At 48.2% G+C, this 24,608-nt stretch overlaps 2 protein-coding genes across 2 annotated transcripts; both read left to right on the top strand.

Moving 5' to 3' along the window:
- Positions 1 to 586: 586 nt before the first annotated feature.
- Positions 587 to 19,241, top strand: Spag5 (sperm associated antigen 5). The gene is made up of 24 exons (XM_013347103.2): positions 587 to 743; positions 929 to 1,057; positions 2,777 to 3,804; positions 3,906 to 4,083; positions 9,754 to 9,828; positions 10,069 to 10,161; positions 10,233 to 10,367; positions 10,742 to 10,861; positions 11,116 to 11,208; positions 11,295 to 11,408; positions 11,664 to 11,757; positions 11,943 to 12,090; positions 12,168 to 12,270; positions 12,560 to 12,693; positions 12,860 to 13,001; positions 16,766 to 16,877; positions 17,090 to 17,176; positions 17,419 to 17,539; positions 17,624 to 17,735; positions 18,118 to 18,198; positions 18,304 to 18,459; positions 18,540 to 18,614; positions 18,724 to 18,804; positions 18,949 to 19,241. The coding sequence occupies exons 1-24, from the start codon at positions 693 to 695 to the stop codon at positions 19,018 to 19,020; spliced, it is 3,534 nt and encodes a 1,177-aa protein (XP_013202557.1). The 5' UTR covers positions 587 to 692; the 3' UTR covers positions 19,021 to 19,241.
- Positions 19,242 to 19,876: 635 nt separating this feature from the next.
- Positions 19,877 to 23,645, top strand: Aldoc (aldolase, fructose-bisphosphate C). The gene is made up of 9 exons (XM_005349458.3): positions 19,877 to 20,032; positions 21,442 to 21,561; positions 21,651 to 21,862; positions 21,959 to 22,013; positions 22,109 to 22,269; positions 22,367 to 22,450; positions 22,620 to 22,794; positions 22,902 to 23,101; positions 23,226 to 23,645. Exons 2-9 carry the CDS (start codon positions 21,450 to 21,452, stop codon positions 23,316 to 23,318), a joined length of 1,092 nt encoding a protein of 363 aa, XP_005349515.1. The 5' UTR covers positions 19,877 to 20,032; positions 21,442 to 21,449; the 3' UTR covers positions 23,319 to 23,645.
- Positions 23,646 to 24,608: the final 963 nt, after the last annotated feature.

The following is a 24,608-nucleotide window of genomic DNA, read 5'->3' as shown; positions in this document are numbered from 1 at the left end:
CTGCGTATATTCCTACAGGCCAGAAGAGGGCACCAGACCTCATTACAGATGTCTGTGAGCCACCATGTGGTTGCTGGGAATTGAACTCAGGACCTTTGGAAGAGCAGGCAATGCTCTTAACCGCTGAGCCATCTCTCCAGCCCCCAAATTATATTATCTTTGACTCATTTTTTTATGTATAAAATGAATGAGTTAATAATATAGCAAGCACTTTAAAAGAGTGCCACGGTCATCATAAGTGTACAGTACATGTCCGCTGTTATTCTAGTAATCTTGTTGCAGGCTCTAAGGTTAGATATAAGAAAGGCCCCAAAATTCTTAAGAGGCATTTACCTGAAGGCCAAAGTGGGGCACCTATGGATCTGGCATCTACACCTGGACAGCCCAACCCTGCGTGAAGTGCCGTTCACTCGGTAACTGAGAGAAAAGAGCTACTGAAACAGGATTCCTTGACTTTCCAGCTGCCCACGGTGTCCCTGACCGGAGAACACGCAACCCTGATGCCGGTAGCCTCCTAAGAACAGGCGTTAGATTAAGTGCTTGGAGACCTGGGGGCGTGGCGAAAGCAGGTCCCGCCCCCCCGCGACGTACTGCGGCCCCACAGCCAATCCGGAAGCGCGTATCGGGTTCAAATTGAGTCGGCGGGTCAATGTGACTAAATCGATTTAGTCAGAAAAGCGATCAAATTGAAGATGTGGAGGGTTAAGACACTGAATCTCGGCTTGTCGCCTTCGCCCCAACCGGTGAGGAGAGAACGCCCGCGGAGAGGCAGTACCAGGGCTTGGCGCCGGTGAAGTCCATCGGAGCCGGGCAGCTGGATGCTTTGTTGGCCCCGCGGCCCGGCGGTTGCGGGGGGGAAAATTTTCCCGGAGAGAGGAGGGGCGCGCTTGCCTGAGCCAGGTTTCCTTACACTCGCTTTATCTCTCAGGGAAAACCAGCTATGAGAACTCCTCTCCGAGAGCTGAAACTGCAGTCCGGGGCCCTCACCAATTCAGAGAAAAGGCCGCCGCCGATGTTCTCCTCGTTGACCCCATACCTGTGCAAGCTGGAGCTGAAGGTGAGATTCGCCCAGGCAGCTTCTCAACTGGGCTATTTGCCCAGGCCGAGTGCTCAGAGGAACAGAGGGCCAGGGCTGGAACGTAATTAAAAGCGATAATGAAGCCTTCTACTTCCGTGACTTCCATTTACAGCTATTCAGGCCAACAGAGAGGTGCCCCGGGTAGTTAAAACGAATCCACTGAGTACCTGCATCTCTATTTAGCTGTTGGTTTGACCTTTACCAAATTCCCGAGAAATACTTACACTGGCTCATTTATGAAACTCATTTATGGAGAGTGAGACAGTATCCTATGAAGTAGTCAGAATTTTCCTGGGTCCAATACTTTTAAGTATTACCTTGCATGATTACCTTTACCGAGCTGTATTTTTGTCAAGTCTTTTCTATTGTTGTTGCTGTTGTTTGAGACAGAATTTCTCTGTGTAGTCCTGGTACTCACCTCAGTAGATTAATTTGTCCTGGGATTCAGAGATCCACCTGCCTCTGCCTCCCAAGTGCTGGGATTAAAGGTCAGTGCCACCACTGCCTGGTACCCCTAGGGTTCTCTAAAGGCATTTTGAAGAACTTACTTGCCTGGGGAAATTGTCCTGAAGAATTGCTATCCATTTGTCTTTCTCTTAATGGGAACCATAAAGCTTCTTATTCTTTTGAAATATGAACGTTTACTCTCCACCCCCACCTCTTGGACCATGACTTTATTTTATTTCGTGGTGCTGGGTATTGAACCTCGGTCCTTGTGCTTGCTAGGCAAACACTATTACTGAACTGTGTACCTCCAACCCTATTTCATTAACTTTATCTTGCCGGGTGGTGGAGGTAGAGGCAGGCGGATCTCTGTGAGTTCGAAGTCATCAGCCTGGTCTACAAGAACTAGTTCCGGGACAGGCTCCAAAGCTATAGAGAAACCTTGTCTCGAAAAAAACAAAAAAACTTTATCTATTATAAGATAGGCAGTAGTGGTGCACACCTTTAATCCCAGACCTTGGTAGGCAGAGGCAGGTGGATCTCTGAGTTCCAGACCAGCCTGTTCTAGAGAGCAAGTTCTAGGACAGGCAGCAAAGTTACAGAGAAACCCCATCTCAATAAAACAACAACAACAAGAAAAGAAAAACAAAAAAGCTTTATCTAGGGCTGGAGAGATGGCTCAGAGGTTAAGAGCACTGACTGCTCTTCCAAAGGTCCTGAGTTCAATTTCTAGCAACCACATGGGGACTCCCAACCATTTGTAGTGAGATCTGTAGTGCACCACTTCTGGTGCTGCAGACAGAATACTGTACACATAATAAATATTTTTAAAAAAGCTTTATCTATTCTGCGTATAGTAACTCTAGATTCTGACAGCACTTGAAACATAGCGCACCCCTGTACTAGCCCTCCTACATAGCTCTTAGATGTAGGTTGGAATTAGAAAAAGATATGGCAAAGTCATATTCGAGTTAAAATCTCCCGCTGATATGAACAGATATGCTAGGAGTGTTTATGCTAACAGCTGGATCCTCATTTATATGTGGGATGCATTAAGGGTCCAAGTGGCTTCCTAGTTTTCTTTCCCTACTGTTGGTTCTGCGTAGTAACTGGCCAGGATTGGCTAGCTTCTTACCTCAGAAGAGATAACAAGAGGACTCTTTGCTTTTTCTGAGTTTGGATATGATGATGTGCTCACGGTCATATGTTGAAGACTAAATTGACTGCCTTAGACAACTGTTTTTGTTTTGGCAGGAAAGGAACAGCAACTTATCTCCAGTGGATTTTATCAGTCCTGAGAACAACTGCCTTTCAGAACAGGCCAGTCCTTCAAAGTCCACAGAAGCTTGTCAGCGAGAATCTGACCCACCTCCCGAGAGCGCCTTTCCTCTTGGTACATCAGAGAAAGCAGCAGACACAATGGATGACTTTGTAGTAGAACCAATGGATGAAAGTCTAATTGAGACCATGGTTCTTCTACCCTTCCCGCTAGGGCAGCAGCAAGACCTGATGCTTGAGGCCCCCTTAGATACCAGAGCAGAGATAAACAGCAGCTCTCTAAAGGAGTCTTCGAGGCTGGAGGATCTGGTGGAGAAGGAGGTGGTGCCCTGTATGGAAGACAGCTTTATAGAAGTTGTTTCTGTTAGGCCTGAGCAGCCTACATCTCAGGACCCTCCGTCTCACCTCCCGGAATATCCACCAGAACCCTGTTCTGAACAGTTCCACTGCTCTGAAGAAAACCTACAAGGCGTTAACACTGAAGCTGCAACTGAGCACTTAGTACCTTCTGAAAATGTCTTGACTTTCTCTGTGGCCTTGACTGAAGATTTACCCGTTGATCACGTAGATCCAGGGGAGGAAACTGTTGAGTACAGAGTTAAACAGGAAACAAGCTTTCCCACATTCCCTGAGGAGGTTAAATCGGGATATCAAGCACTGGCTGCAAATGCAGAAGACGTCCCATCTGTATCTCTGACATCAAGTCTAGTGGAAATGGGACCCCAGGAAGCTCCAGGCCCAACTAGAGAAGATGCTAGTAGGATTCCTGGCTTAGATTCAGAGACTTGGATGTCCCCACTGGCCTGGCTAGAAAATGGTGTGAATACATCAGTCATGCTACAGAATCTCCGCCAGAGGCTATCCTTTCCCGCTGTGCTTCAGGATGCAGCCGTTGGCAATACACCCCTCTCCACCTGTTCTGTGGGAACTTCTTTTACTCCTCCAGCACCAGCAGAAGCAGGCACCAAGCACAGTGCTTCAGAATCAGAGCGCCTCCTCTTGGGGTAAGTGTCCCCTCCAGACCTGCGCCTCTGGAGCACTGATCCCTAGACCTGCCACTCACATCTCTCTCCTTCCTGTCCTCTTTTCTGCTTTCCTGGGGTAGCTGCGGTCCTCTGGATCTGACTGCCTTGTCCCGACACGACCTGGAAGAGAACCTGTTGAACTCCCTTGTTATGCTGGAAGTTCTTTCCCACCAGCTACAAGCCTGGAAGAGGCAGCTCCCTCTCCCTCACCAGGACTCTCAAGACGGTAGCACACAGACTGACAGCTCTCCGAGTGAGGTACGAGCTTCTGACTGAGAGCTCGGAGGATCCCAGTGGCCCCTCTGCCTTAGAAAGTAAGGATGCCTTGGCCACAGACTCAGTCAGCCTTAGACTATGTGCAAAAACTGAGAACTTGAGCCAGGCATGCATATAATACCAAGTTTTGGGAGGCTAAGGCAAGATGACCTAAAAATGACCTAAAATTCAAGGCCAGCCTGGGCTATAGAGTTTGGGGCTAGCCTGTTTTTTTATTTTATTTATTTATTTTTTTAAGTTGAAGGCTGGACAGTGGTGGTCCACATCTTTAATTTCAGCACTTGGGAAGCAGAGGCAGATGAATCTCCATGAGTTTGAGGCCAGGTTGGTCTACAGAGTGAGTTTCAGAACAGCCAAGGTTACACAGAGAAAACTTATCTTGAAAAAAAACATTAAAAAAAAAAAGTTGAAGATTGTCAGATGGTGGTAGCACATGCCTTTAATTCCAACAGTCAGCTGATCTCTGAGTTTGAAGCCAATATGGTCCACAGAGGAAGTTCCAGGTTAGCCAGGGCTATATACAGAAGAAGAAGATCTGGACATACTTAAAAAAAAAAAAAGCCGGGCAGTGGTGGCGCATGTCTTTAATCCCAGCACTCAGGAGGTAGAGGCAGGTGGATCTCTGTGAGTTCAAGGACAGCCTGGTCTACAAGAGCTAGTTCCAGAACAGGCTCCAAAGCTACAGAGAAACCCAGTCTCAAAAGACAAAAACAAAAACAAAAAAGTCTGACATACCTATATGCTTTTGGTACTTACTGTACTTGGTGCATCCAGACTTTCCCAAGGCAGGACAAGTAAACAGTTACTTATTTCTTTCCTTTTTTTTGAGACAGTCTGTCTGTAGCTTTGGAACCTGTCCTGGAACTAGCTTTGTTGACCAGGACTCACAGAGACCCACCTGCCTCTGCCTCCCGAGTGCTGAGATTGAAGGCATGCACCACTGCTGCCCGGCCAGAGCTACTTATTTCTATGGTGCTCAGAATTGAACCTCTGTGTCCTGGGAAAGTCCAGAGCAGTATCTTTAGCCCAAAGCAAGAAAAGTTTTAAACAGTATCTATCATTTGCCCTGGCTGGCCTAGAACTCACAGATATCTGCTTTCCTCTGCTCCTGAGTGCTGGAATTAAAAGCATGTACCCCCAAGCTCAACCAACTTTTGGTGCTTTTGAGGCAAGGTGGCACTGTAACCCAGACTGTCCTAGAACCCATGGTGATCTAGTCTCCTAGGTGATGGGATATGGTCAAGCTTGTGTCATCATGCCCAGCTAATTAAGCTTGTGTGTGTGTGTGTGTGTGTGTGTGTGTGTGTGTGTGTGTGTGAGAGAGAGAGAGAGAGAGAGAGAGAGAGAGAGAGAGAGAGAAACGAGACAGACAGACGGACAGACGGATGGACAGACAGGTACAAGACACAGCACCTGGAGGCCAGAGGCTATCTTTTGGGAATTTATTCTCTTTATCCATTGTTTTTGTTCTGGGGATAGGACTCGAGTTGACAGGATTGCATGGTCATCTTGCCAGCCCCTTATTAAACATTTCTGGTGAAAGCTCACTAAGATTTTTGTTTGGCATATGTCCCCAAAGGAGTTCTTAGTCTTGGATGACATGCCTTGGTTAGGCCTATTATTTAGCAGAAGGACTTTGGTGTTGCTGGAATGGATAATGGTCGTGAATCATATGAGGGAGCATGTGTAGGATTGCACAGGGACCCTGACTAGCATGGCAATGAACAGTCCAAGCACTCAGGAGGCAGAGCCAGATTTGACACAAGTTTGAGAGCAGCCTAATCTGTTTAATGAGTTCTAGGCCAGGCTGGACTTCAGGGTGAGACACTCTCAGAAACTGAGAGGTGGCCAGGCATGATGGTACATACCGTCAATCTTTAATTCTAGCACCCAGATCCATAGAGGCAGGTAGATCTCTTGAGTTCGAGAGCCTGGGCTACAGAGAGAGTTCCTGGACAGCCAAGGCTGTTACACAGAGAAACCATGTCTTGAAAACCCACACACACAAAGAGTTGAGAGAAGGAGTCTGGAGAGATGGCTTTTTCTTTTAAAAAAAAAAAAAAAAAACAAAAACGCCAGAAAAGGACTGTTGAGATGGCATGATGGGTAAAGGTTGAGATGGCATGATGGGTAAAGGTGCTTGCAACAAGCCTGATGACCTGAGTTTGATCCCCAGGATCTATGTGGCAGACAGAACCAGCTGCTGCCAGTTGTCCTCTGACCTGCACATGTGCAGACACACATAAGTAAAGGTACTGAAAAAATTGTGAAAAGCAACAACATCAAAACAGGAGGTATTTAGGTATGAGAGGAAATTATTTCTCTTAAGATATATATATATATATATATTCCCCTTAAGGTTTATTTTTCATGTGCAGGTACCCTTGGAGGCTAGAGATTCTCTTGGAGCTGGAGTTACAGGTGTTTGTGAGCTGTCTGATGTGCTGATGTGGTTCCTGGGAATAAGAGAAAAGTAATTTAAAGACCTGTGTTCTAGCAGGACATGATTGTGTGTACCTGTAAGTCCAGCAGTTGGGAAGTGGAACTAGGAAGACTAGGAGGATAGGGAGTTGAAGGTCTGCCTCAGCTGCCCTTGAGCTAAGGGCCAGTCTGAGCTATGCAAGACCCTGTCTTTTGTTTTGGTTTGGTTTTGTTGTTGCTGATAAAGAGCTCTGTTCTAGAGGACGCTAGCTGTGACATCACACTTGGGAAGAAAGAGAATAGTGTTGGGGAAAGAATGGAAGATGTCAGGATGTGGCTATAGTAACTACAGTGATTGATGCTTGGAAGAGATGGTGCCCACAAAGCCTCCCTTCACGTGCAAGTATTGTTAAAGTAACTTTACCTTTCCCCCCAGACTGGGAAATCATGGGTTCCTTGTTTCTCTAGCTGACCAATTTCTTTCTTGAAATTTCTTTGTATCTTTTTCCTTGTCCTTGGCCTCATTTCATGTCCTCAGATCTGCCTTCTATCCTTTTCCTCTGAAGCTGCCAGGTCCTTTGGGAGGCCACTGAAGCAGAACCAGAGAAAGGAAATGGCATCCCTTCAGCCATTTGCCATCACCATGCATGTCCTTGCCGCTCGGCTGCCTCTTCACATTAATCTCATCACCTGCCTGACTGCCCAGCTTGGAGCAGTGTGTGTGGTCCTGCCCAGGACTTGGGGGTTACTTTGTGCCTTTCTGCACAATGCCATAGATAGATGGCTTTGCTGGGGAAGGGGGCTGTAAACTGCAGAGACCCGAGGGTAATGTGACCGCCTGCTGAGAGCCAGACTGCAGTGCTCAGTGACTCAGCACTGCTGCTTCTGCAGTGCCTTTATAATGTCTTCCTTTGGGTGCTAACGAAAACTCCCACTCTTTTTTGAACACGATATTGCTTTGTAACCCAAGTGGCAGCAAACTCGTGACCATCCTGCCTCCTCCTCCCTAGGGCTAGGATCACAGTCTGTTTGCTACCAAATCTAGCCTCTTGCTAAGATTTTTTTCTGCCATAAGAAAGTAGACAACTAAAGTAAGAAAATAGGGGTTGGAGATGACTTGGTGGTTGAGGGCATATTCTGCTCTTTCAGAGGACCAGAGTTCTATTCCCAGAATTTACATCTGGCAGCTCACAACCACCTGTAATTCTAGCTCCAGGGAAATCTGATATCTGACCTCTGGGTATCTGCACCCATGTACACAGACACACATAGGCACACACACATATACATGTAATCAAAAATTAAGAAAATAGAAATAATTTAAAGAGGGCTGGGATATAGCCCTGTTGTAGAGCAGGTGCCTACCATAGATGAGGCCTAAGTTCATTTTCTAGCCCTGCAAGGAGGAAGTTAGAAAGTGGTCAGTTGCCGGGCGGTGGTGGCACACGCCTTTAATCCCAGCACTTGGGAGGCAGAGGCAGGTGGATCTTTGTGAGTTCGAGACCAGCCTGGTCTACAAGAGCTAGTTCCAGGAGAGGCTCCAAAACCACAGAGAGAAACCCTGTTTCAAAAAACCAAAAAAAAAAAGAAAGAAAGTGGTCAGTTGGTGAAGTGCATGGAAGCATGCCTGAAGACCTGCCCTCCATCCCCAGGAGACGGGGTAAAAAGCTGACATGGTGGCATGCGTAAACTTGTAATGGTGTAATGATTTTTTTTTTTTTCTTTTTAATGTGTGGGTTTTGCCTTTTGTGTGCCTGGTGCCTGAAGAAGCCAGAAGAGGGCATCTGATCCTCTGGAACTACAGTTATAGACAATTATGAGTCGCAATGTGGGTGCTGGAAATGAAACTTGGATCCTTTAGAGAAGCAGCCAGAATGTGTAACTGCTGAGCCATTTCTCTAGCTGCCTTTTTTAATTAAGGAAAAAAAAATCTTTATTGTGTGTGTATGTTTTGCCTGCATGTATGTATCACATGTGCATCTGGTGCCCATCGGGGCCAAAAGAGGGTGCCAGATGCCCAGATGGATGGTTGTAAGCTCTAAGTGGGTGTTAGAGACTCAACCCCTCCCTATCTTCTTAATTGTCTAGCCATCTTTCTGGTCTCTGGTTTATTTTATTTATTTATTTTTTAAATATTTATTATGTATACAATATTCTGTCTGTGTGTATGCCTTCAGGCCAGAAGAGGGCACCAGACCCCATTACAGATGGTTGTGAGCCACCATGTGGTTGCTGAGAATTGAACTCAGGACCTTTGGAAGAGCAGGCAATGCTCTTAACCTCTGAGCCATCTCTCCAGCCCCTCTGGTTTATTTTATATTTTAGTTAAGATACATTGGTTTTATTATGGCTTTTTTTTTTTTAAGAGACAGGGTTTCTTCTCTGTATAGCCCTGGCTGTCCTGGAACTTGCTCTGTATACTAGTTTGGCCTTAAATTCACAGAGCTCTGCCCACCTCTGCCTCCTGAGTGCTGGAATTAAAGGTATGTGCCACCACCACCTGGCTTCCTTTTTCATTATAACATTTTCAAACAATGTTTTTGTTGATTGATCTTTCCTGACCTTTCTCTCCCTGTCTCCCTCCTTCCCCGTACCCTTCAACCCACCTTCCATAACCTTTTTTCCACTAAAAAGCTGCCTGCTTTCAGACTGGAGATACGTAACTTAGTGGTAGAGCACACTTGCTTCATGTACACAACACAGCGGAAAGATTTAAAAGGGGACACCACTACCGCCTGACTTGCATCTGGCTTTAAAAAAAAAGTTTTACTTATCATTTATGTGTATGTGTGTGCTGTGCTTGAGTGTATGTATGATACACCATATGTCTACAAGTATCTGCAGAGGCCAGACACTTGTAGGCCAGAGATCTGATCACCTGGGTCTGGAGTTAAAGGCAGTTTTGAGCCACCTGATTTCAGAGCTGGTCCTAAGGACTGAACCTGTGTCTTCTGGAAGAGCATAGCAAGTGCTCTCAACCACTGAGCCATCTCTCTAGCCGCACACTCAGCCTTTTACTTGGACTCCAAGTAGTCAAACTTAGGCCCTTCTATTTGCAAGGCAAGCACCTTGCCATTATCTCCAGGCCCTCTAGGTTTTTCTTTGTCCCTTGCCTTCATCTGATTGTGAGTCTGATTTCTTATCTCATATGAAAGTCATTGGTATGAGGGGGCATCAGAGGCTGCTGGTGTGTGTTATCCATCTAAAAAGTGCCATTATTTCTGTGGCTAGGTCACTAAGACACCTAAACTTCTTCAGGACAGCAAAGAGATTAGACAGGCCCTGCTGCAAGCCAGGAATGTCATGGTAAGTGTTGGTTGAGCTTATGCCCCTGGGGGCCCTTGTGAAGATAAATGGTGGGTCCTGGGTGGTTAGTAGATGGTGATACATAGCTGTGGCAGTGAAGGGAACAGCCCAGACCTTTCTCAGGGATGTCTCACTATTTGGAATTTAGAACTGGGGACAGTCAATGGCTTTTTTTCCTACAATGTCCCTTCTTGCTTAATGACTACATTTGATATAACCTTGCTGTCTTCTTTTCCACAGCAATCATGGCTGCTAGTCTCTAGAGAGTTGATATCCTTTCTGCACCTGTCCCTGACACACATGACAGAAGACAGGATGACAGTGAGTCAGGAGGTAAGCATCATGAAGTCGACCTTAAGTAAAGAAGAAGGCACAAGACATAGTATCTCCTTCTTCTTCTGTAGTCTCAGCGTGCGGACACCCTGATTTCCTCCTGCTCTCATGTCCTGAAGAAGCTGAGGGCAAAGCTCCAGAGCCTCAGAACAGAAAGGGAGGAGGCGAGGCACAGAGAGGAAATGGCCCTGAAAGGCAAAGATGCGGTAAGGTGCCTGGAGACCTGTCTTGGATGCAGGTCTCCACTTGAAGGTTCTGTGGGAGTGACTTGATGTAGAACTGCCTGACCTGGGGAGTTAAGAGCTGCTGGGGTGCTGGGCGGTGGTGGCGCACACCTTTTATCCCAGCACTCGGGAGGCAGAGGCAGGAAGATCTCTGTGAGTTTGAGGTCAGCTTGGTCTACAAGAGCTAGTTCCAGGACAGGCTCCAAAGTTACAGAGAAACCCTGTCTTGAAAAACAAACAAACAAACAAACAAAACAAAAACAACAAAAAAAGAGTTGCTGGGGTATCTATGTTTATGGCCTTCTGTGCTGTTTTCTTTTTACACACTGAGTCCTTGCAACCTTTGCCCTAAACAGGCAGAGGCAGTACTGGAGGCTTTCCGTGCACATGCCAGCCACCGCATCAGCCAACTGGAACAGGATTTGACATCAATGCGGACATTCAGAGGCCTTCTACAGGAGGCCCAGACCCAACTGGTAATTGTCTTTTCCTTTTTTCTGAGATAGGTCCTCACTGTATAGTTGAGAAATTGCTATGTAGACCAGGCTGGCATTGAACCCACAGAGGTCTGCCTATCTCTGCCTCCTGAGTGCTGGGATTAAAGGTGTGTACCACTACTCCCAACTCAACTGGTAATCTTAGGGCATCTTCTGTTCTTGGGGCTCTTGATGACTCCTACAAGATGGTCCCATACTCCCACTTAGCTGCCTCCATAATCGTTGCTTTCCAGACAGAGCTTCACACAGAGCAGGAGGAGCTGGCTCAGCAGACAGTGAGTCTGACTTCTGCCTTGCAGCAGGACTGGACATCAGTCAAACTGGATGTGAGTATTTGGGGCCATCACAACCAGTTCTTCAGAGGCAGTTTTCCATCCTCGGGTGTGCTCTACTGATCTAATTACTTTGGTAGTATGGGACATGGGCAGCTTTGCTGAGTCGGGCTCGAGGACTCACAGAGAAGCTCACAATCAAGAGCCGGCAGGCCCTTCAGGAGTGTGATGCTGCAGTCGAGGAAAAGAAGCAGGTAACTTGGGGTGGGGCTGCTTAGGTCCTGTTTCACTTTGTTTGGCTTTAAGACATCAGGAGCTCAGTTGTTTCCTTTGATCCCAGTGCCTTCGCTTCTGTAATTTTCTTGTCTCTACTTGTTCCCTGGATCAGCTTCATTTTCTGCAGTGTTGCTCTTCTGGAAGTTTGCACTGTTATCTGTAAGGAAAAGCTGCACTGAGTCCTGGAGTTCTTGCCTCAGGAGGAACTGTAGGAAGGAAACTGTCTTTTCTAGGTTTCAAAGGAGCTTGAACAAGTCTCTGCCCATCTAGAGGATTGTAAAGGCCAAATAGAACAGCTGAAGTTGGAAAATAGTCACCTTACCACAGGTGCGTGTGTGAGTGTGTGCGCACTTGTGTGTGCAGGTGCGTATAAACAGTTGGCCTGCTTGTCGTGTGGCAGAAGAGTAGGGAGGTTTCGATGGAGCACATGATTTGGGACAAAACTGTGTGTGGTGGTGGTGGTAGGGTCTGACTTAGGCTCCCATGGTATCATCAGGATACTTTTGATCTAGAGCTCCAGGCTCAGCTGCAGAGTCTGACTAGCACAGAGAGCCAGCTGAAAGACCTACAGAGTCAGCATACCCACTGTGTCCAGGACCTGGCCATGAAGGATGAGCTGCTGTGTCAGCTTACCCAGAGCAACAAGGAGCAGACTGCTCAGTGAGTCCTATCAGGTTATTGCGGCAAGAGGCCCAGATGAAGGTCTAAATGGGATCTAATAGATGGTCTATTGGCAGATGGCAAAAGAAAGAAATGGAACTACAACACACACAAGCACAGCTGCAGCAGCAGCGGGCTGTGCTGGCCAAGGAGGTGCAGGATCTGAAGGAGACCCTGGAGGTAAGCAGTTCAGCTTGGAGAAGGGGTGAGTAAACCTCAGGAGCATGACTCTTGCCTGCCGGGGTTGAAGGAAGTTACAGACTGGACTGGAGAGAGCCTCTGTCCACGCTCTAAAGTTCCCTCTCCTCCTTTTCTATCTCCTTCCCTCCATTCCTCCATCCTTCCCTCTTCTTCCTCCCTTTCTTCTTTTTATCCTTCTCTTTTTCTTTCTTCCTTTCCTCCTTCCCTCCTTTTCTCCATCTTTTCTTCCTTCTATCCCTTCCTCTCCTTCCTTCTCCCTTCTGTCCAGTTTGCAGACCAAGAGAGTCAAGTTGCTCACCTGGAGCTGGGCCAGATTGAGTGTCAGCTGAGAGGCACACTAGAAGTGCTGCGGGAGCGCAGCCTGCAATGCGAGACCCTCAGGGACACTGTGCAGAACCTGAAGTAAGAACCTGCTGCCTTTTTGTGTTCCCACCCATGCTTCCAGAAGCCAAAGCCTCCCTGAAGAGAACCATGGGAGTGTTAAGTCCCTCTCTCCTAGAAAAAGAGGATCTGGGAGAAGTGCTCAGAGTCAGTGGTCTTTGCTCACCTTTGGGGTCCTGAATTTCAGGGCTGAGCTGGCCAGCACTACAGCAAGGCATGAGAAACAGGCCCTGGAGAAGACATCCCAGCATTCTCAAGAGCTGAGGTTGCTGACCCAGCAGCTACAGAGTCTCAGCCTCTTCTTACAGGCAAAGCTAAAGGAGAACAAGGCAAGACAGTGGGTTTTCTTCCCTGCCATTGTATCTTTTTCTCTTTTCTTTTTCATTTTTAGTTCTAAGAATTGGCCTTGGGGGCCGCACAAATCAGACAGCACTCTTACTGCTGAGCGTCATCAAACGCTCTACACTGAGCTTCTTCCTATTCCCCAGCCCACCAGTTACATCTTTCGTATATAGAATAGACATTTTTAAAAAAGATTCTCTTATGTTTTTACTTATGATTATATGTGTACACTAGGTGAGTATATGCTACGTGTGTGCAGGTGCTGTGGAGACCATAGAGGGTGTTGGATTCCCAGGAACTGGAGTTACCAGCTATGGTGAAATGCCCATGTGGGTGCTGGGAACTGATAGGCTCCTCAATGGGAGCAGGAAGTGTTCTTTTGGTTTGTTTGTTATTTTAGAGACAGGATTTCTCTTTGTATCCCTGACTGTCCTGGAACCCGCTCTGTAGACCAGGCTAGCTCTGAACTCACAGAGATCCACCTGCCTCTGCCTCTGAGTGCCGCCCAGCTTCAGAAAGCATTCTTAACTGCTGAACCACCTCTCCCACCTGTATGGCAGACTTCTTGAAACCCCAGTCTTGCTTCATTCTGTGACCATCAATGATTTTAAGTCATCTTCAGGACCTCTCTAGCCTGTCACTTACACCTTCTCCTGCCTTCCAGTGTCCAAGCCTTTTGGTCCAGGTAGGCTGCTCGTACACCACACATCTCACTTCCATTCAGGCCTTGCTCTAGACAGTCCCGTACCCATATCTACTCTCTTCTGCTTTCTTCTCTTCTACGAAAACCCTCCATGGTGTCTTCCTGTGTTCCTGACACACTTGCTGTCCTTAGGCACTTGTATTAATTTTCTTTGCTTATTAGTGTTTAAAGAAAGAAATTTAGTTAGGCAGTGGTGTCTCCTGGGAGACAGCCAGGTGGATCTCTGAATTCAAGGCCAGCCTGATCTACAGAGTGAGTTCCAGAACAGCCAGGGCTACACAGAAAAACTCTGTGTTTTTTATTATTATTATTATTATTATTATTATTATTATTATTATTATTTTATTCTCTGTGTAGCTTTTTTTCTTTTTTTTTTTTTTTTGGTTTTTCGAAACAGGGTTTCTCTGTGGTTTTGGAGCCTGTCCTGGAACTAGCTCTTGTAGACCAGGCTTCTCTGTGTAGCTTTGGAGACTATCTTGGAACTTGCTCTATAGACCAGGCTGACCTCGAACTCACAGAGATACTCTGTCTCATGAGTGCAGGGATTAAAGGTGTGCACCACCACTGCCAAGCTGAGAAACCTTATCTTGAAAAAAACAAAAAAAGAGAGAGAGGAAAAAAAGAAATTTAGCCTTGCTTTTTTTGGCTTCTCCAGTGTATGTGGAGAAGTAGTTGATATTATTCAACATTTAGCATTAATTAGTTTATTCAACAGTTAGAGGTACAACCAAGATCCTCTTCTCCAACTAGGGGCTGAACACATAAAATGTTAGAAGTTCTGCAGTGAATTGCAGGGAAGACAGACAGATATAAAGTTGCCATTGTGACTTAAGATTATGATCTGACATGATTGGTCATTTTTACCTTTGAGAATTAGGATGTCTTCTCAAAGCAAGTTACTGACCTTGGCTGTCAATGTTTAGAAGTTTATAGGGAAGGGTAGGCATACAGGAAAGCCCATCAGCCAGAGGAAACATGAAAACTATATGTAGAAGCTGGGCAGTGGTGGCGCACGCCTTTAATCGTAGCACTTGGGAAGCAGAGGGAGATGGATCTCTGTGAGTTCGAGGCCAGCCTGGCCTGCAAGAGCTAGTTTCAGGACAGTCTCCAAAGCTACAGAGAAACCCTGTCTCGAAAAACAAAAAAACAAACCAAAACAAAAAACCCTATATGTAGAAAGTTATACACAGCTGGGTGGTGGTGGCATGCACCTTTAGTCCTGTGATCCAGGGCTATGTAGAGAGCCCCTGCCTCAAAATCGCAATAAATAAATACATACATAAAAATCATTGGTCATTGGTGGCGTAAGCTTTTAATTCTAGCACTCAGGAGGCAGAGGCAGGCAGATCTCTGTGAGTTCGAAGCCAGCCTGGTTTACAAAGAGTTCCAGGGCAGCCATAGCTGTTACACAGAAAAACACTGTCTTAAAAAAAAAAAATATTGCCGGGTGGTGGTGGCACACGCCTTTAATCCCAGCACTTGGGAGGCAGGGGCAGGCGGATCTCTGTGAGTTCGAGGCCAGCCTGGTCTACAGAGCAAGTGCCAGGACAGGCTCCAAAGCTACAGAGAAACCCTGTCTCGAAAAACCAAAAAAAAAAAAAAATTTTCCTGACATCAACTTTAGGTCTACACATACACATATGAAGAGACACACATACATACATACGTACATGCACACCACACATACACACATCAAAAGAGGGAAAATGAAAAATATAGGATTTGTAAATAACTGAACTTGGTGGCAGATGTAGAAGCAGAATAGTGACCAGTGATCATAAAATCATCAGAAAGTGACCCTGGTGTCTAGATCTGGACCTGGCGTACTTTTCCCATCCAGGGACCATATCATATATCACAAGTGTCTAGCCTTGTGGGCCATCTGGCTCTGTCTCAATTATTCAGCTTTGCCTTGCAGCTTAGGAGTAGCCACTGACAGTACTGAGGGAAACCGTGTGTCCTGAAGCACTGAGCGCAGTTGGCAGGCTACAGTCTGCTGCCTGTTAGGATCTAGAACAGCGATGAGAGTGAAATAGAGAAAATAGTGAACTTAGCTTTATACACGCTAGTTTTCAGTGAGGGACATTCTGGTAGATCATCAGTGGTTTTCTTTGGGCACAGAGACTGGGGAAAAATCCAGTTAAGTGAAAGGGATTGAAGAGTCATCCATGTGGAAATGACGATCTGAAGTGGGGGTTTTGTAGAGTTCTACAAGTAAAGCACTTGGGGTGGAAGCAGAGTCAAAAAAGGGCCAAGAGTTAAGGAAAGACTGTGAGTTGAAGAAAGGCCTATCTGTGAAGGAAGGTCATAATCCAAGGTCATGATCCAGGAGAAAAAGTTTCCTAAGTGCCTGATCATCAGTATCAGACAGGCCCGGTAAGTAGATCTGGGAAGTACCTGCTGTATTTGAAAGTAAATGATGCCAGGCCTGGGAGATGGTTAAGACCTCTGGACCTGAATTTCAATTCCCAGCACCCACACCTGGCAGCTCACAACTGCCTGTAACTCCAGCTCCAGGGGATCTGACATCCATCTGTCCTCACTCATACAGATACACATATACATACATAAATAACAATAAAAATATTTTTAAAAGAGAATGTTGAAAAAGAGAGAGTAAGGATACCAGTGGTGAACTAATGACAGTGTTGGCTGCCAAGTCGTGAGTAGTGAGAATCACAGGTAAGGATGAAAGGCAGGCCTTCCTCCCCCATATATAAGTGAAGGGACATTTGGGGCTAAAAGATGTAAGGTTTTTCCTCGTTGGTATAGTGGTGAGTATCCCTGCCTGTCACGTAGGAGACCGGGGTTTGATTCCCCGACAGGGATCCAAAAAAAAATAGAAAAAGAAAAAGATGTAAGGTTTTGATTTTCATTCTAAATGTTGCTTTAGCATGTTCAGGGGAAAGGCACTGTGAGAAGCTGGAGGTAGGACCTTCGGAAGGTGGAGTGGAAGCTTGCTCTGGAAGGGTAGGAGCCTCTCAGAGCTCAGGAAATCACCCTAGATACAACTCAACTGCTGATTTTGTTTTTCTCCTTTGTCCTTAGGCTGAATCCGAGGTCATTCTACCCAGCACAGGCTGTGCTCCAGCCCAGGAACACCCTCTACCCAATGACAGTACCATTTCAGACAATACCCTGACAGCAGTGGCAGATGAAGGTGAAGACCTTGGGATTCAGCTGGCACAGATGCACGTCACTAGACTTGTCTGACCATGACCACTGCTGTAGTCCCCTGGTTGGGTCACCAGAGAGACCCTCTCTATACTCCATATTTTTTGTTGTTTGTTTTTTAGAGACAGTGTCTCATGTAGCTCAGGATGGCCTTGAATTTCTAGTTTGCTGAACATTCCTGCTTTATTTTTACTTTAGAGCCAGAACCGGTCCCCGTGCCATTGCTTGGAAGTGATAGGAGTGCTTTCACCCGAGTAGCATCAGCCATGTCCCCCCGGCCTACAGGTTAGGACGGGCTCCAGGGACCATGCCTCCTTTCTCCAAGTGTGGTAGTGATGAGCAGAGACAAGTGCTTTGCTCTAAAAACCTCGATTCTACTTGGGCTTGTTTTATTTCTGTCTTTTGGGATCTGTAGTGTTCCGGATACTGAAACCCTGTGGGTAGGAACATGAAGTTGTGGAAACAGTGGTTGTGTACCCCGTCCTAGGCAGAAGGGCTGCACCTCTATCTAGGACTTTCTCTTTCAGAGACCCCAGACCTGGAGAAGAGCCTGGCAGAGATGAGTACTACGTTACTGGAGCTTCAGAGTCTGTGTTCTCTGCTGCAAGAGTCTAGAGAAGAAGCCGTTGGGGCCCTGCAGAGAAAAATGTGAGTGGTGTTAATGATGGGGCTTTGAGACAGCCCTCCTGCTGATGGCAGGGTGCAGGAATGATGCCCACTTCCCTTCCGTAGCTGTGAACTGCAGACCAGACTGCAGGACCAAGAAGAAGAGCACCAGGAAGCCCAGAAGGCAAAGGATGCAGACATAGAGAAGCTGAACCAGACCTTGTGCTTGTGCTACAAGGTGACGGAGGGACCTTAAAGTGGGGCGACGAAGAACTGGGGCGGCTCCACTGGCCCACTGGGAGCCACTCTCTAGGAATCTAGGTAGTAGGGCTTTTCCAGCTACTGCCCTAGTTTTGCCCTTTTGGGGCCAGACATTTGATATATGAGACTTTGGCTGACCTGTCACGTTCAAGCAGACCCAGCAGGGAAGCCTGGAACTGAAGCAGAACTGGAGCCAAGATGTGCCTGCCTTGCTTCTTGGCCCTGAAGAAAAAGTGGACTGAAGAACTAGTCCCCAGGGCTGAGCACAGCTCAGGGATGCTGTCCTGCCGTCTGGCAAGGACTGTAAAAGTAGGTAGCCTTTCCTCAGTGTTTTCTCTCCTCTCTTTTTTTCTTCACAGAATGAAAAGGAGCTCCAGGAATTGATACAGAAGCAGAGCGAGAAGATCCTCGGGCAGATAGACAAGAGTAGTGAGCTCATAGTATGTGTCTCGTGATGTTGTGTGGGGCCTGTGCTTCTCCTGCCTGATGGGATAGGGAGAGAAAGGCCCTGGGTGCTGTTGGGTTACCTCTGCTCTTGTTCCCAGAGTCTCAGGAAGGAGGTGACTGAGCTCACACATTCACTGCGGCATGCAGAGACAGAGAATAAAGTGCTCCAGGAAGCCCTGGAGGGCCAGCTAGACCCTAGCTGTCAGCTGATAGCTACTAACTGGATCCAGGAGAAAGTGTCTCTCTCACAGGAAGTAATTCGGGGTTAACAAAGGATCTGGGCACCTCATGGGGGCACCAGGCTGTGCCCCTATTAATCTGGACATATTTATAGGTGGACAAGCTGAGGGTCATGTTCCTCGAGATGAAAAATGAGAAAGCAAAACTGATGGTCAGGTACCAGAGCCATGTAAGGAATTGTTTCCTTCCACCACAAGCAAGCGCCCTGCCATATTGCCTGTGTCTTCTCTAGCTGTGGTCTTTACGTGTAGGGTTTATGAAGCCTGTTTGCATTTTAGAGGAACATCCTTGAGGAGAACCTTCGGCGCTCTGACACTGAGTTAAAGAAACTTGATGACACCATTCAGCATATTTATGAGGTAAAAATGAGGGAGGTACCGGGACCTGGCCTCAGGAGTACTGAGGAGCACAGCTCTTCCAGTGGGCTTCTCTCCTCCGCCTCACAGACCAGAGCTTTGGCCTCAGCACTGTGATTCACAGCCACTTTCTTTGCCTCTTCCCAGACTCTGCTGTCTGTCCCCGATGTAGTGAAGAGCTGCAAGGAGCTGCAAGGATTGCTGGAGTTTCTGAGCTAACGAACGGAAAGAGTGGGCTAGTGCTGTGCACCTGTACTTCCAGAGGCCGAGGCAGGAGGATTGTTTACTCTCAGGAGTTTGAGACTAGCGCCGACAACCTGTCAAAGAAATCGAAAGCTGAACTCCACTTGGTTCCCTTTTCCTTCAGGGTCCCTTATCCCCGGTAATAGGACTAACTGGGATAGGGCCAACTGTGTTTTATGCTATTTAAATAAAGTATATTTAATGTACTCCTTAAGTCCACTGTATCTTATTTTTGAGGTAGGAGTGGGCAGATGAAGTCAGGGAGGCAGCTCAGCCCTCCAGCCTGGGTACCCTTCACACCCTCACCACCTCCTCTTGAGGCTAAAGCCAGGGCTGTCTGCTTTTCTTTGCTTGAGTCTCTTGCTTCCACAAATAATGGGCAATGGACTGCCTGTTCCCTGGATCCCTGCCTAGGGGGAACAGAAAAGACTCCATTCACTTGCTTTCACCAACCCCCAGGGGGTAGGCACTGGTAAATGTGGGCCAGAGAACAGGAACTCCATTTCATTATTCCATGCCTCGAACTGGGGCACCCTGATAGATGGGCATCCGTGCCACCTCCCACCTGCTGATTGCTTCCACGGCTCTTCTCTAGACGGGGCTTAATCCCCAACATTCAGCATAATGCCTAGCACAGCAAAACATGGATTCACGGCAGAGACAAACACAAGGTCCATCTCATTCCAATACGGTTCTGGCGGCAGGGGGCCCCGTGATGTGGGAGGGGCTTCGTCTTTAACAACCTTGGGGACCCTGCGGAGGAGTCACTCCACCTCACCGCTCCACCTCTGAAGGCGTGGCCTTACCCCAGACCAGTCCTGGGGAGAGGGCGGGGCCAGTGCGGGAGGTGTTTGTCCCGCCCCCACGGAGTCACGTAGCTCTGCGGCATCCTCTGCCTTATTTACTCCAATTTGGACTGAGCTACAGTCTGTTGCTAACCAGACCCGAAGTGAGCTGTACCTGTGTCTCCTGCCGCTGACTGGTACAGGTAAGGTCCCAGGCGAGACAGAAATGCTCAGCATCCCTGTTTCTTCTCCTTGTCTCTTCGCTGCTGTCCTTGCTTTGCTCCCTGGGGCCCTGGTCCACCTTTTCAACTCCGTCTAACCTCACATCTCTGCTTTCTGTATGCTTGAAACCCTGTGGCTCAGGAAAACCCTGCTAACCCCTTTTTTCCTAGCTCTCCTAACTAGAACTCAGCTTTTCCAGTTCCAAGTCGTTCTTATTCAGCCTCCAGGACTTTTTCACTAGGTTAGCCTCTCTCATCCAAGGCTTTTTTTCTTCTTCTTTTTTTGATTTTTCAAGACAGGGTTTCTCTGTGTAACAGCCCTGACTGTCCTGGAACTAGCTCTGTAGACCAGGCTGGCCTCAAACTCACAGAGATCTGCCTGCCTCTGCCTCCCTAGTGCTGGGATTAAAGACATGCGCCACCACCACCCAGCCCATCCAGGGCATTTTAATCTCAGTCCAGTTCTGCTCCTCACGGCTAGTCCCCAGGTGTAGGCTATAGGCCCAGGAAGAGCATCAGGACTGGTTAGTCTGCATTACCATCACCCGTCCCGCCTTACCCCAAGGCTCCCTCTTTCCCCCTCCACTCTCTCAACCTTAGTCCTTTGCCTCTGGATCCCCTAGGAGTCTGAGCTGTGGGGAGCCAGGCCTCCCTATTTCCTGTACCTCCTTGCACACTGGGGAATGCTCCTGGGTGCTGGAGATGACCTGATGGTGTCTCTTTCCTGTCCTCTCATGTAAATCTAGCTAGCTTGTTGGCCCCATCCTGCCATACTTGCAGTGTTCTGGGCCCGATCTCCACCATAGGTATGCAGAGTAGGCAGTCAGGTTTGCAGTATGGAACAGAAGAGGTTATGGGAGGCCGGGCTGGTATCTGTACCACCGCTTCTCTTCACCCTGTCTCCTGCCTTCCTCTAGATGTGAGGATCATGTGGATTAAATGTCTTACTCACAAATCTTGAGAAAATGGGTTTTTGTTTTTTCTTAGGGGCCCTTTTGAAGAAAGAAAGGGAAAGCAGGAAGGGCAGGTCTTATGTGTCCCTCAAGAAGGGGCCAGGGGCCTGAAAGGAGGGTTGGCATTCTCATCTGGGCAGCAGTTTCCAGGAAGACCTATAGCTTCAGGCTCGCCACCTCCCCACCCCCCATCCTGCATCTCTCCTGGAGCTGGGAAGGGTGCCCACCAGGGACAAAAGGAGATGTGGGAACTAGGGCCCTAACCCTGTCAGCTGTCAAAGAGATTGGTGCCACTTTGATGCCCAGGACTCAGGCCAAGGACTGCTGTTCAGCTCCCGGTCCCGCTGAGCAGGACATTTGGCCTGTTTGGTCATGAGGGGAAGCAGAGGAATTAGTAGTTGGGATCTAGCTTTTCTATCTTGTTTCCATTCCGGACAGCTGTCACCATGCCCCACTCGTACCCAGCCCTTTCTGTTGAGCAGAAGAAGGAACTGTCCGATATTGCCTTACGGATTGTGGCCCCAGGAAAAGGCATTTTGGCTGCAGATGAGTCCGTAGGTAAGTGAGAGCCTGTGGGCAGAGTTGAGGAATGGTTGCCAAGGAGTTCCAGCCAGAGAGCAAGGCTGTCTCCCTCTGCTTGCTTTTAGGAAGCATGGCTAAAAGGCTGAGCCAAATTGGGGTAGAGAACACTGAGGAGAATCGCCGGCTGTACCGCCAGGTCCTGTTCAGTGCTGATGACCGTGTGAAAAAGTGTATTGGTGGCGTTATCTTCTTCCATGAGACACTCTACCAGAAAGATGACAATGGTGTCCCCTTTGTCCGGACCATCCAGGATAAGGGCATTCTTGTAGGCATCAAGGTATATAGCCCCTGGCCCTGCGTGGGAGCTGGGTGTGAAAACTGGTGTCTGTAGGAGAAGTGGCAAGGCTAGCCCTCAACTTACTTTTCCTTGCAGGTTGACAAGGGTGTAGTGCCTCTTGCCGGGACTAATGGGGAAACTACCACTCAAGGTATATGGTGGGTGGGTGTGAAGTCCACAGAGGTATGATATGGTTAATGTTGGCAAGACAGGGGCAGGGTGATGAAGCTGGTACTGTGTTTTCAGGGCTGGATGGACTCTTGGAACGCTGTGCTCAGTATAAGAAAGATGGTGCTGATTTTGCCAAGTGGCGCTGTGTACTGAAGATCAGTGATCGCACACCCTCCGCACTGGCCATTCTGGAGAATGCTAATGTGCTGGCCCGCTATGCCAGCATCTGCCAGCAGGTGTGTGCTGGAGTTTGGGTGGGTGGAAGCATGCTTGCATAGCTTTCCCCGATTCCCATCTTCTGCTTCTCCCAATTTACTCCGCTCTTGCTTGCAGAATGGTATCGTGCCTATTGTGGAGCCTGAGATCCTGCCTGACGGAGACCATGACCTCAAACATTGCCAGTATGTTACAGAGAAGGTAATGCTCAGCTGAGCTCAGACACACCAGGGACAGCCATCGGGGCACCTGGACCCCATTCCTGCATCTTAGATCCAGGCACACTCTCACTTAGGGCTTCAGAGAATAAGCCTGTATGGGATGCTCACATCCTGTAGTCTCCCACCCCACATAAACCTCTGATCCTCAGGTCCTCGCTGCTGTGTACAAGGCCCTGAGTGATCATCATGTATACCTGGAGGGAACTCTGCTCAAGCCCAACATGGTAACCCCTGGCCATGCCTGTCCCATCAAGTATAGCCCGGAAGAGATCGCCATGGCTACTGTCACTGCCCTGCGTCGTACTGTGCCCCCAGCTGTCCCAGGTACAGAATTGCTCCTATCATTCCAGGTCTGACTTCAGGTTTTTCTGTGGCGCAGGGATCCTTTGCCCTGGAGAAAAGAGAGTGACCAGTCAGTTTGTCTTCTCCAGGAGTGACGTTCCTGTCCGGGGGTCAGAGCGAAGAGGAGGCATCCCTCAACCTCAATGCCATCAATCGCTGCCCACTTCCCCGGCCCTGGGCCCTCACCTTCTCCTATGGACGTGCCCTGCAGGCATCTGCTCTCAATGCCTGGAGAGGACAAAGGGACAATGCTGGGGCTGCTACTGAGGAGTTTATCAAGCGGGCAGAGGTAGGGAGATAGAGGTGATGGCTGGGGAGAGATTGTGTGTTCCACCCAGAGATCCCAAACTGGGCAGGGTTCCACGCCTGTGGTCTGGCTCAGCCTGCTTACCTGTCCCTGTTCTCTTTTGCAGATGAACGGGCTTGCAGCCCAGGGCAGGTATGAAGGCAGTGGAGATGGTGGAGCAGCAGCACAGTCGCTCTATGTCGCCAACCACGCCTACTGAGGCGTGCCTCCCCAGCCCGCAGCCCTTGGCCTAGTAACATGCACCCCGTAGTCACAGCCAGGGCCCAGTAGCCATGCAGAACAGCACTGTCTTCACCCAGCACCACTCATCTTATTCTCTCCCCCTTCTCCATCTCACATTGCTGTACCCGAAACCCTGGATGGGAGGCAAAGTCCCCCCAAGTCTGAGGGCAGGGGGCCTTTCCCCTGGCGCTGTCAACCCTTACAGTTTTCCCATGATGATGTAGCTTGTCCTTGGGATCGGGGGACGTGCACTAGCCCTGACTCATGCCCTGAGTACACAGCAAATAAATAGGAGCAAAACACACTACTGTCTGTTACACACGTCAAAGTCCTCTCTCCCTGTGTGTGATCTGCTGGCTCATCCTATGTCAGAGCCCTCTGACTATGCAGTGAAGAGCTGAGATCTGAGCTTCACTGGGCTTCAACTTTATGGAGGAAGGGTTCACCTACCTGGGCTACCATGCCCCGTTCAGGCTTCTACCTGCTGATCTCCAAAGCTGGAGTGGAGCTGTAAGCAGGTGTAACGGGGACTACAAGTCTTCCAGGGACTGCCGCATCAAAGGCAACGGACAACGGTGCTAGGACGATGAAACAGAGTCTGTGCGGGGCTCAAAGCAGGGAGGGAGTCAACAGGACGAGCAGGGATGAGAGTGGGCAGTTCTCCATTGCAGCATTGTTGATTCCTGCTGGGGCCTGACACATTTAGGGGGAATGTGCACTTAGCCTCTTTCCAATAGGAAAACCTCCAAAGACTCTGGGCTGCCAGAGCTGAGGAAGGTATCTAGGAGCTTGCCAAGGGCTAAAGCCACTTCCACACAGAGAAGAGATCCATTTGAGAGTCTGGGCAATGTGAGAACTGATTGGGCTTTGTGCTGAATGTTGACCACTGGGCTGGAGTGTGAGGTAGGGAGATACTAGACTGGCTGTGTCCCGTGAGCTGGAGAAATCTCTGCTGCTCTGCCCTGGTGGCCTGATCTGTTAACAAAAGAGCAGCTAGCTCAGCAGTTTCTGTGTGCTTCTGCCTACCAGGCAGTGTTCTTCATGCCACTGTTATATGTATTAACACGACTCTGTAAAGAAGCTACTATAGTCTTCTTCATAGGAGGAAACAGGTTCAGAGAGCTGCCGTTCAGGCAATAAGTAAAACCAGGATTTGAACTGGAGGCATTAGGATATGGAGTCTGTGCTCAGGAATTTTTTTTTTTTTTTTTTTTTTTTGGGTTTTCGAGACAAGGTTTCTCTGTAGCTTTGGTGCCTGTCCTGGAAC

The sequence above is a fragment of the Microtus ochrogaster genome, chromosome 7 (assembly GCF_000317375.1).
Source record: "Microtus ochrogaster isolate Prairie Vole_2 chromosome 7, MicOch1.0, whole genome shotgun sequence".
Lineage (NCBI taxonomy): Eukaryota > Metazoa > Chordata > Mammalia > Rodentia > Cricetidae > Microtus > Microtus ochrogaster.
The sequence above is the reverse complement of the archived record's forward strand: the minus strand, read 5'-3'. Positions and strand labels throughout refer to the sequence as shown.

Coding starts and splice junctions, on each gene's coding strand:
- Spag5 (XM_013347103.2), top strand. CDS start 693: ATGTGGAGGGTTAAGACACTGAATCTCGGCTTGTCGCCTTCGCCCCAA. Junction 1,058..2,776: donor TGTGCAAGCTGGAGCTGAAG/GTGAGATTCGCC, acceptor TTGTTTTGGCAG/GAAAGGAACAGCAACTTATC. Junction 12,271..12,559: donor ATCTGAAGGAGACCCTGGAG/GTAAGCAGTTCA, acceptor CCTTCTGTCCAG/TTTGCAGACCAAGAGAGTCA.
- Aldoc (XM_005349458.3), top strand. CDS start 21,450: ATGCCCCACTCGTACCCAGCCCTTTCTGTTGAGCAGAAGAAGGAACTG. Junction 21,562..21,650: donor GGCTGCAGATGAGTCCGTAG/GTAAGTGAGAGC, acceptor GCTTGCTTTTAG/GAAGCATGGCTAAAAGGCTG. Junction 22,451..22,619: donor GCCAGTATGTTACAGAGAAG/GTAATGCTCAGC, acceptor TCTGATCCTCAG/GTCCTCGCTGCTGTGTACAA.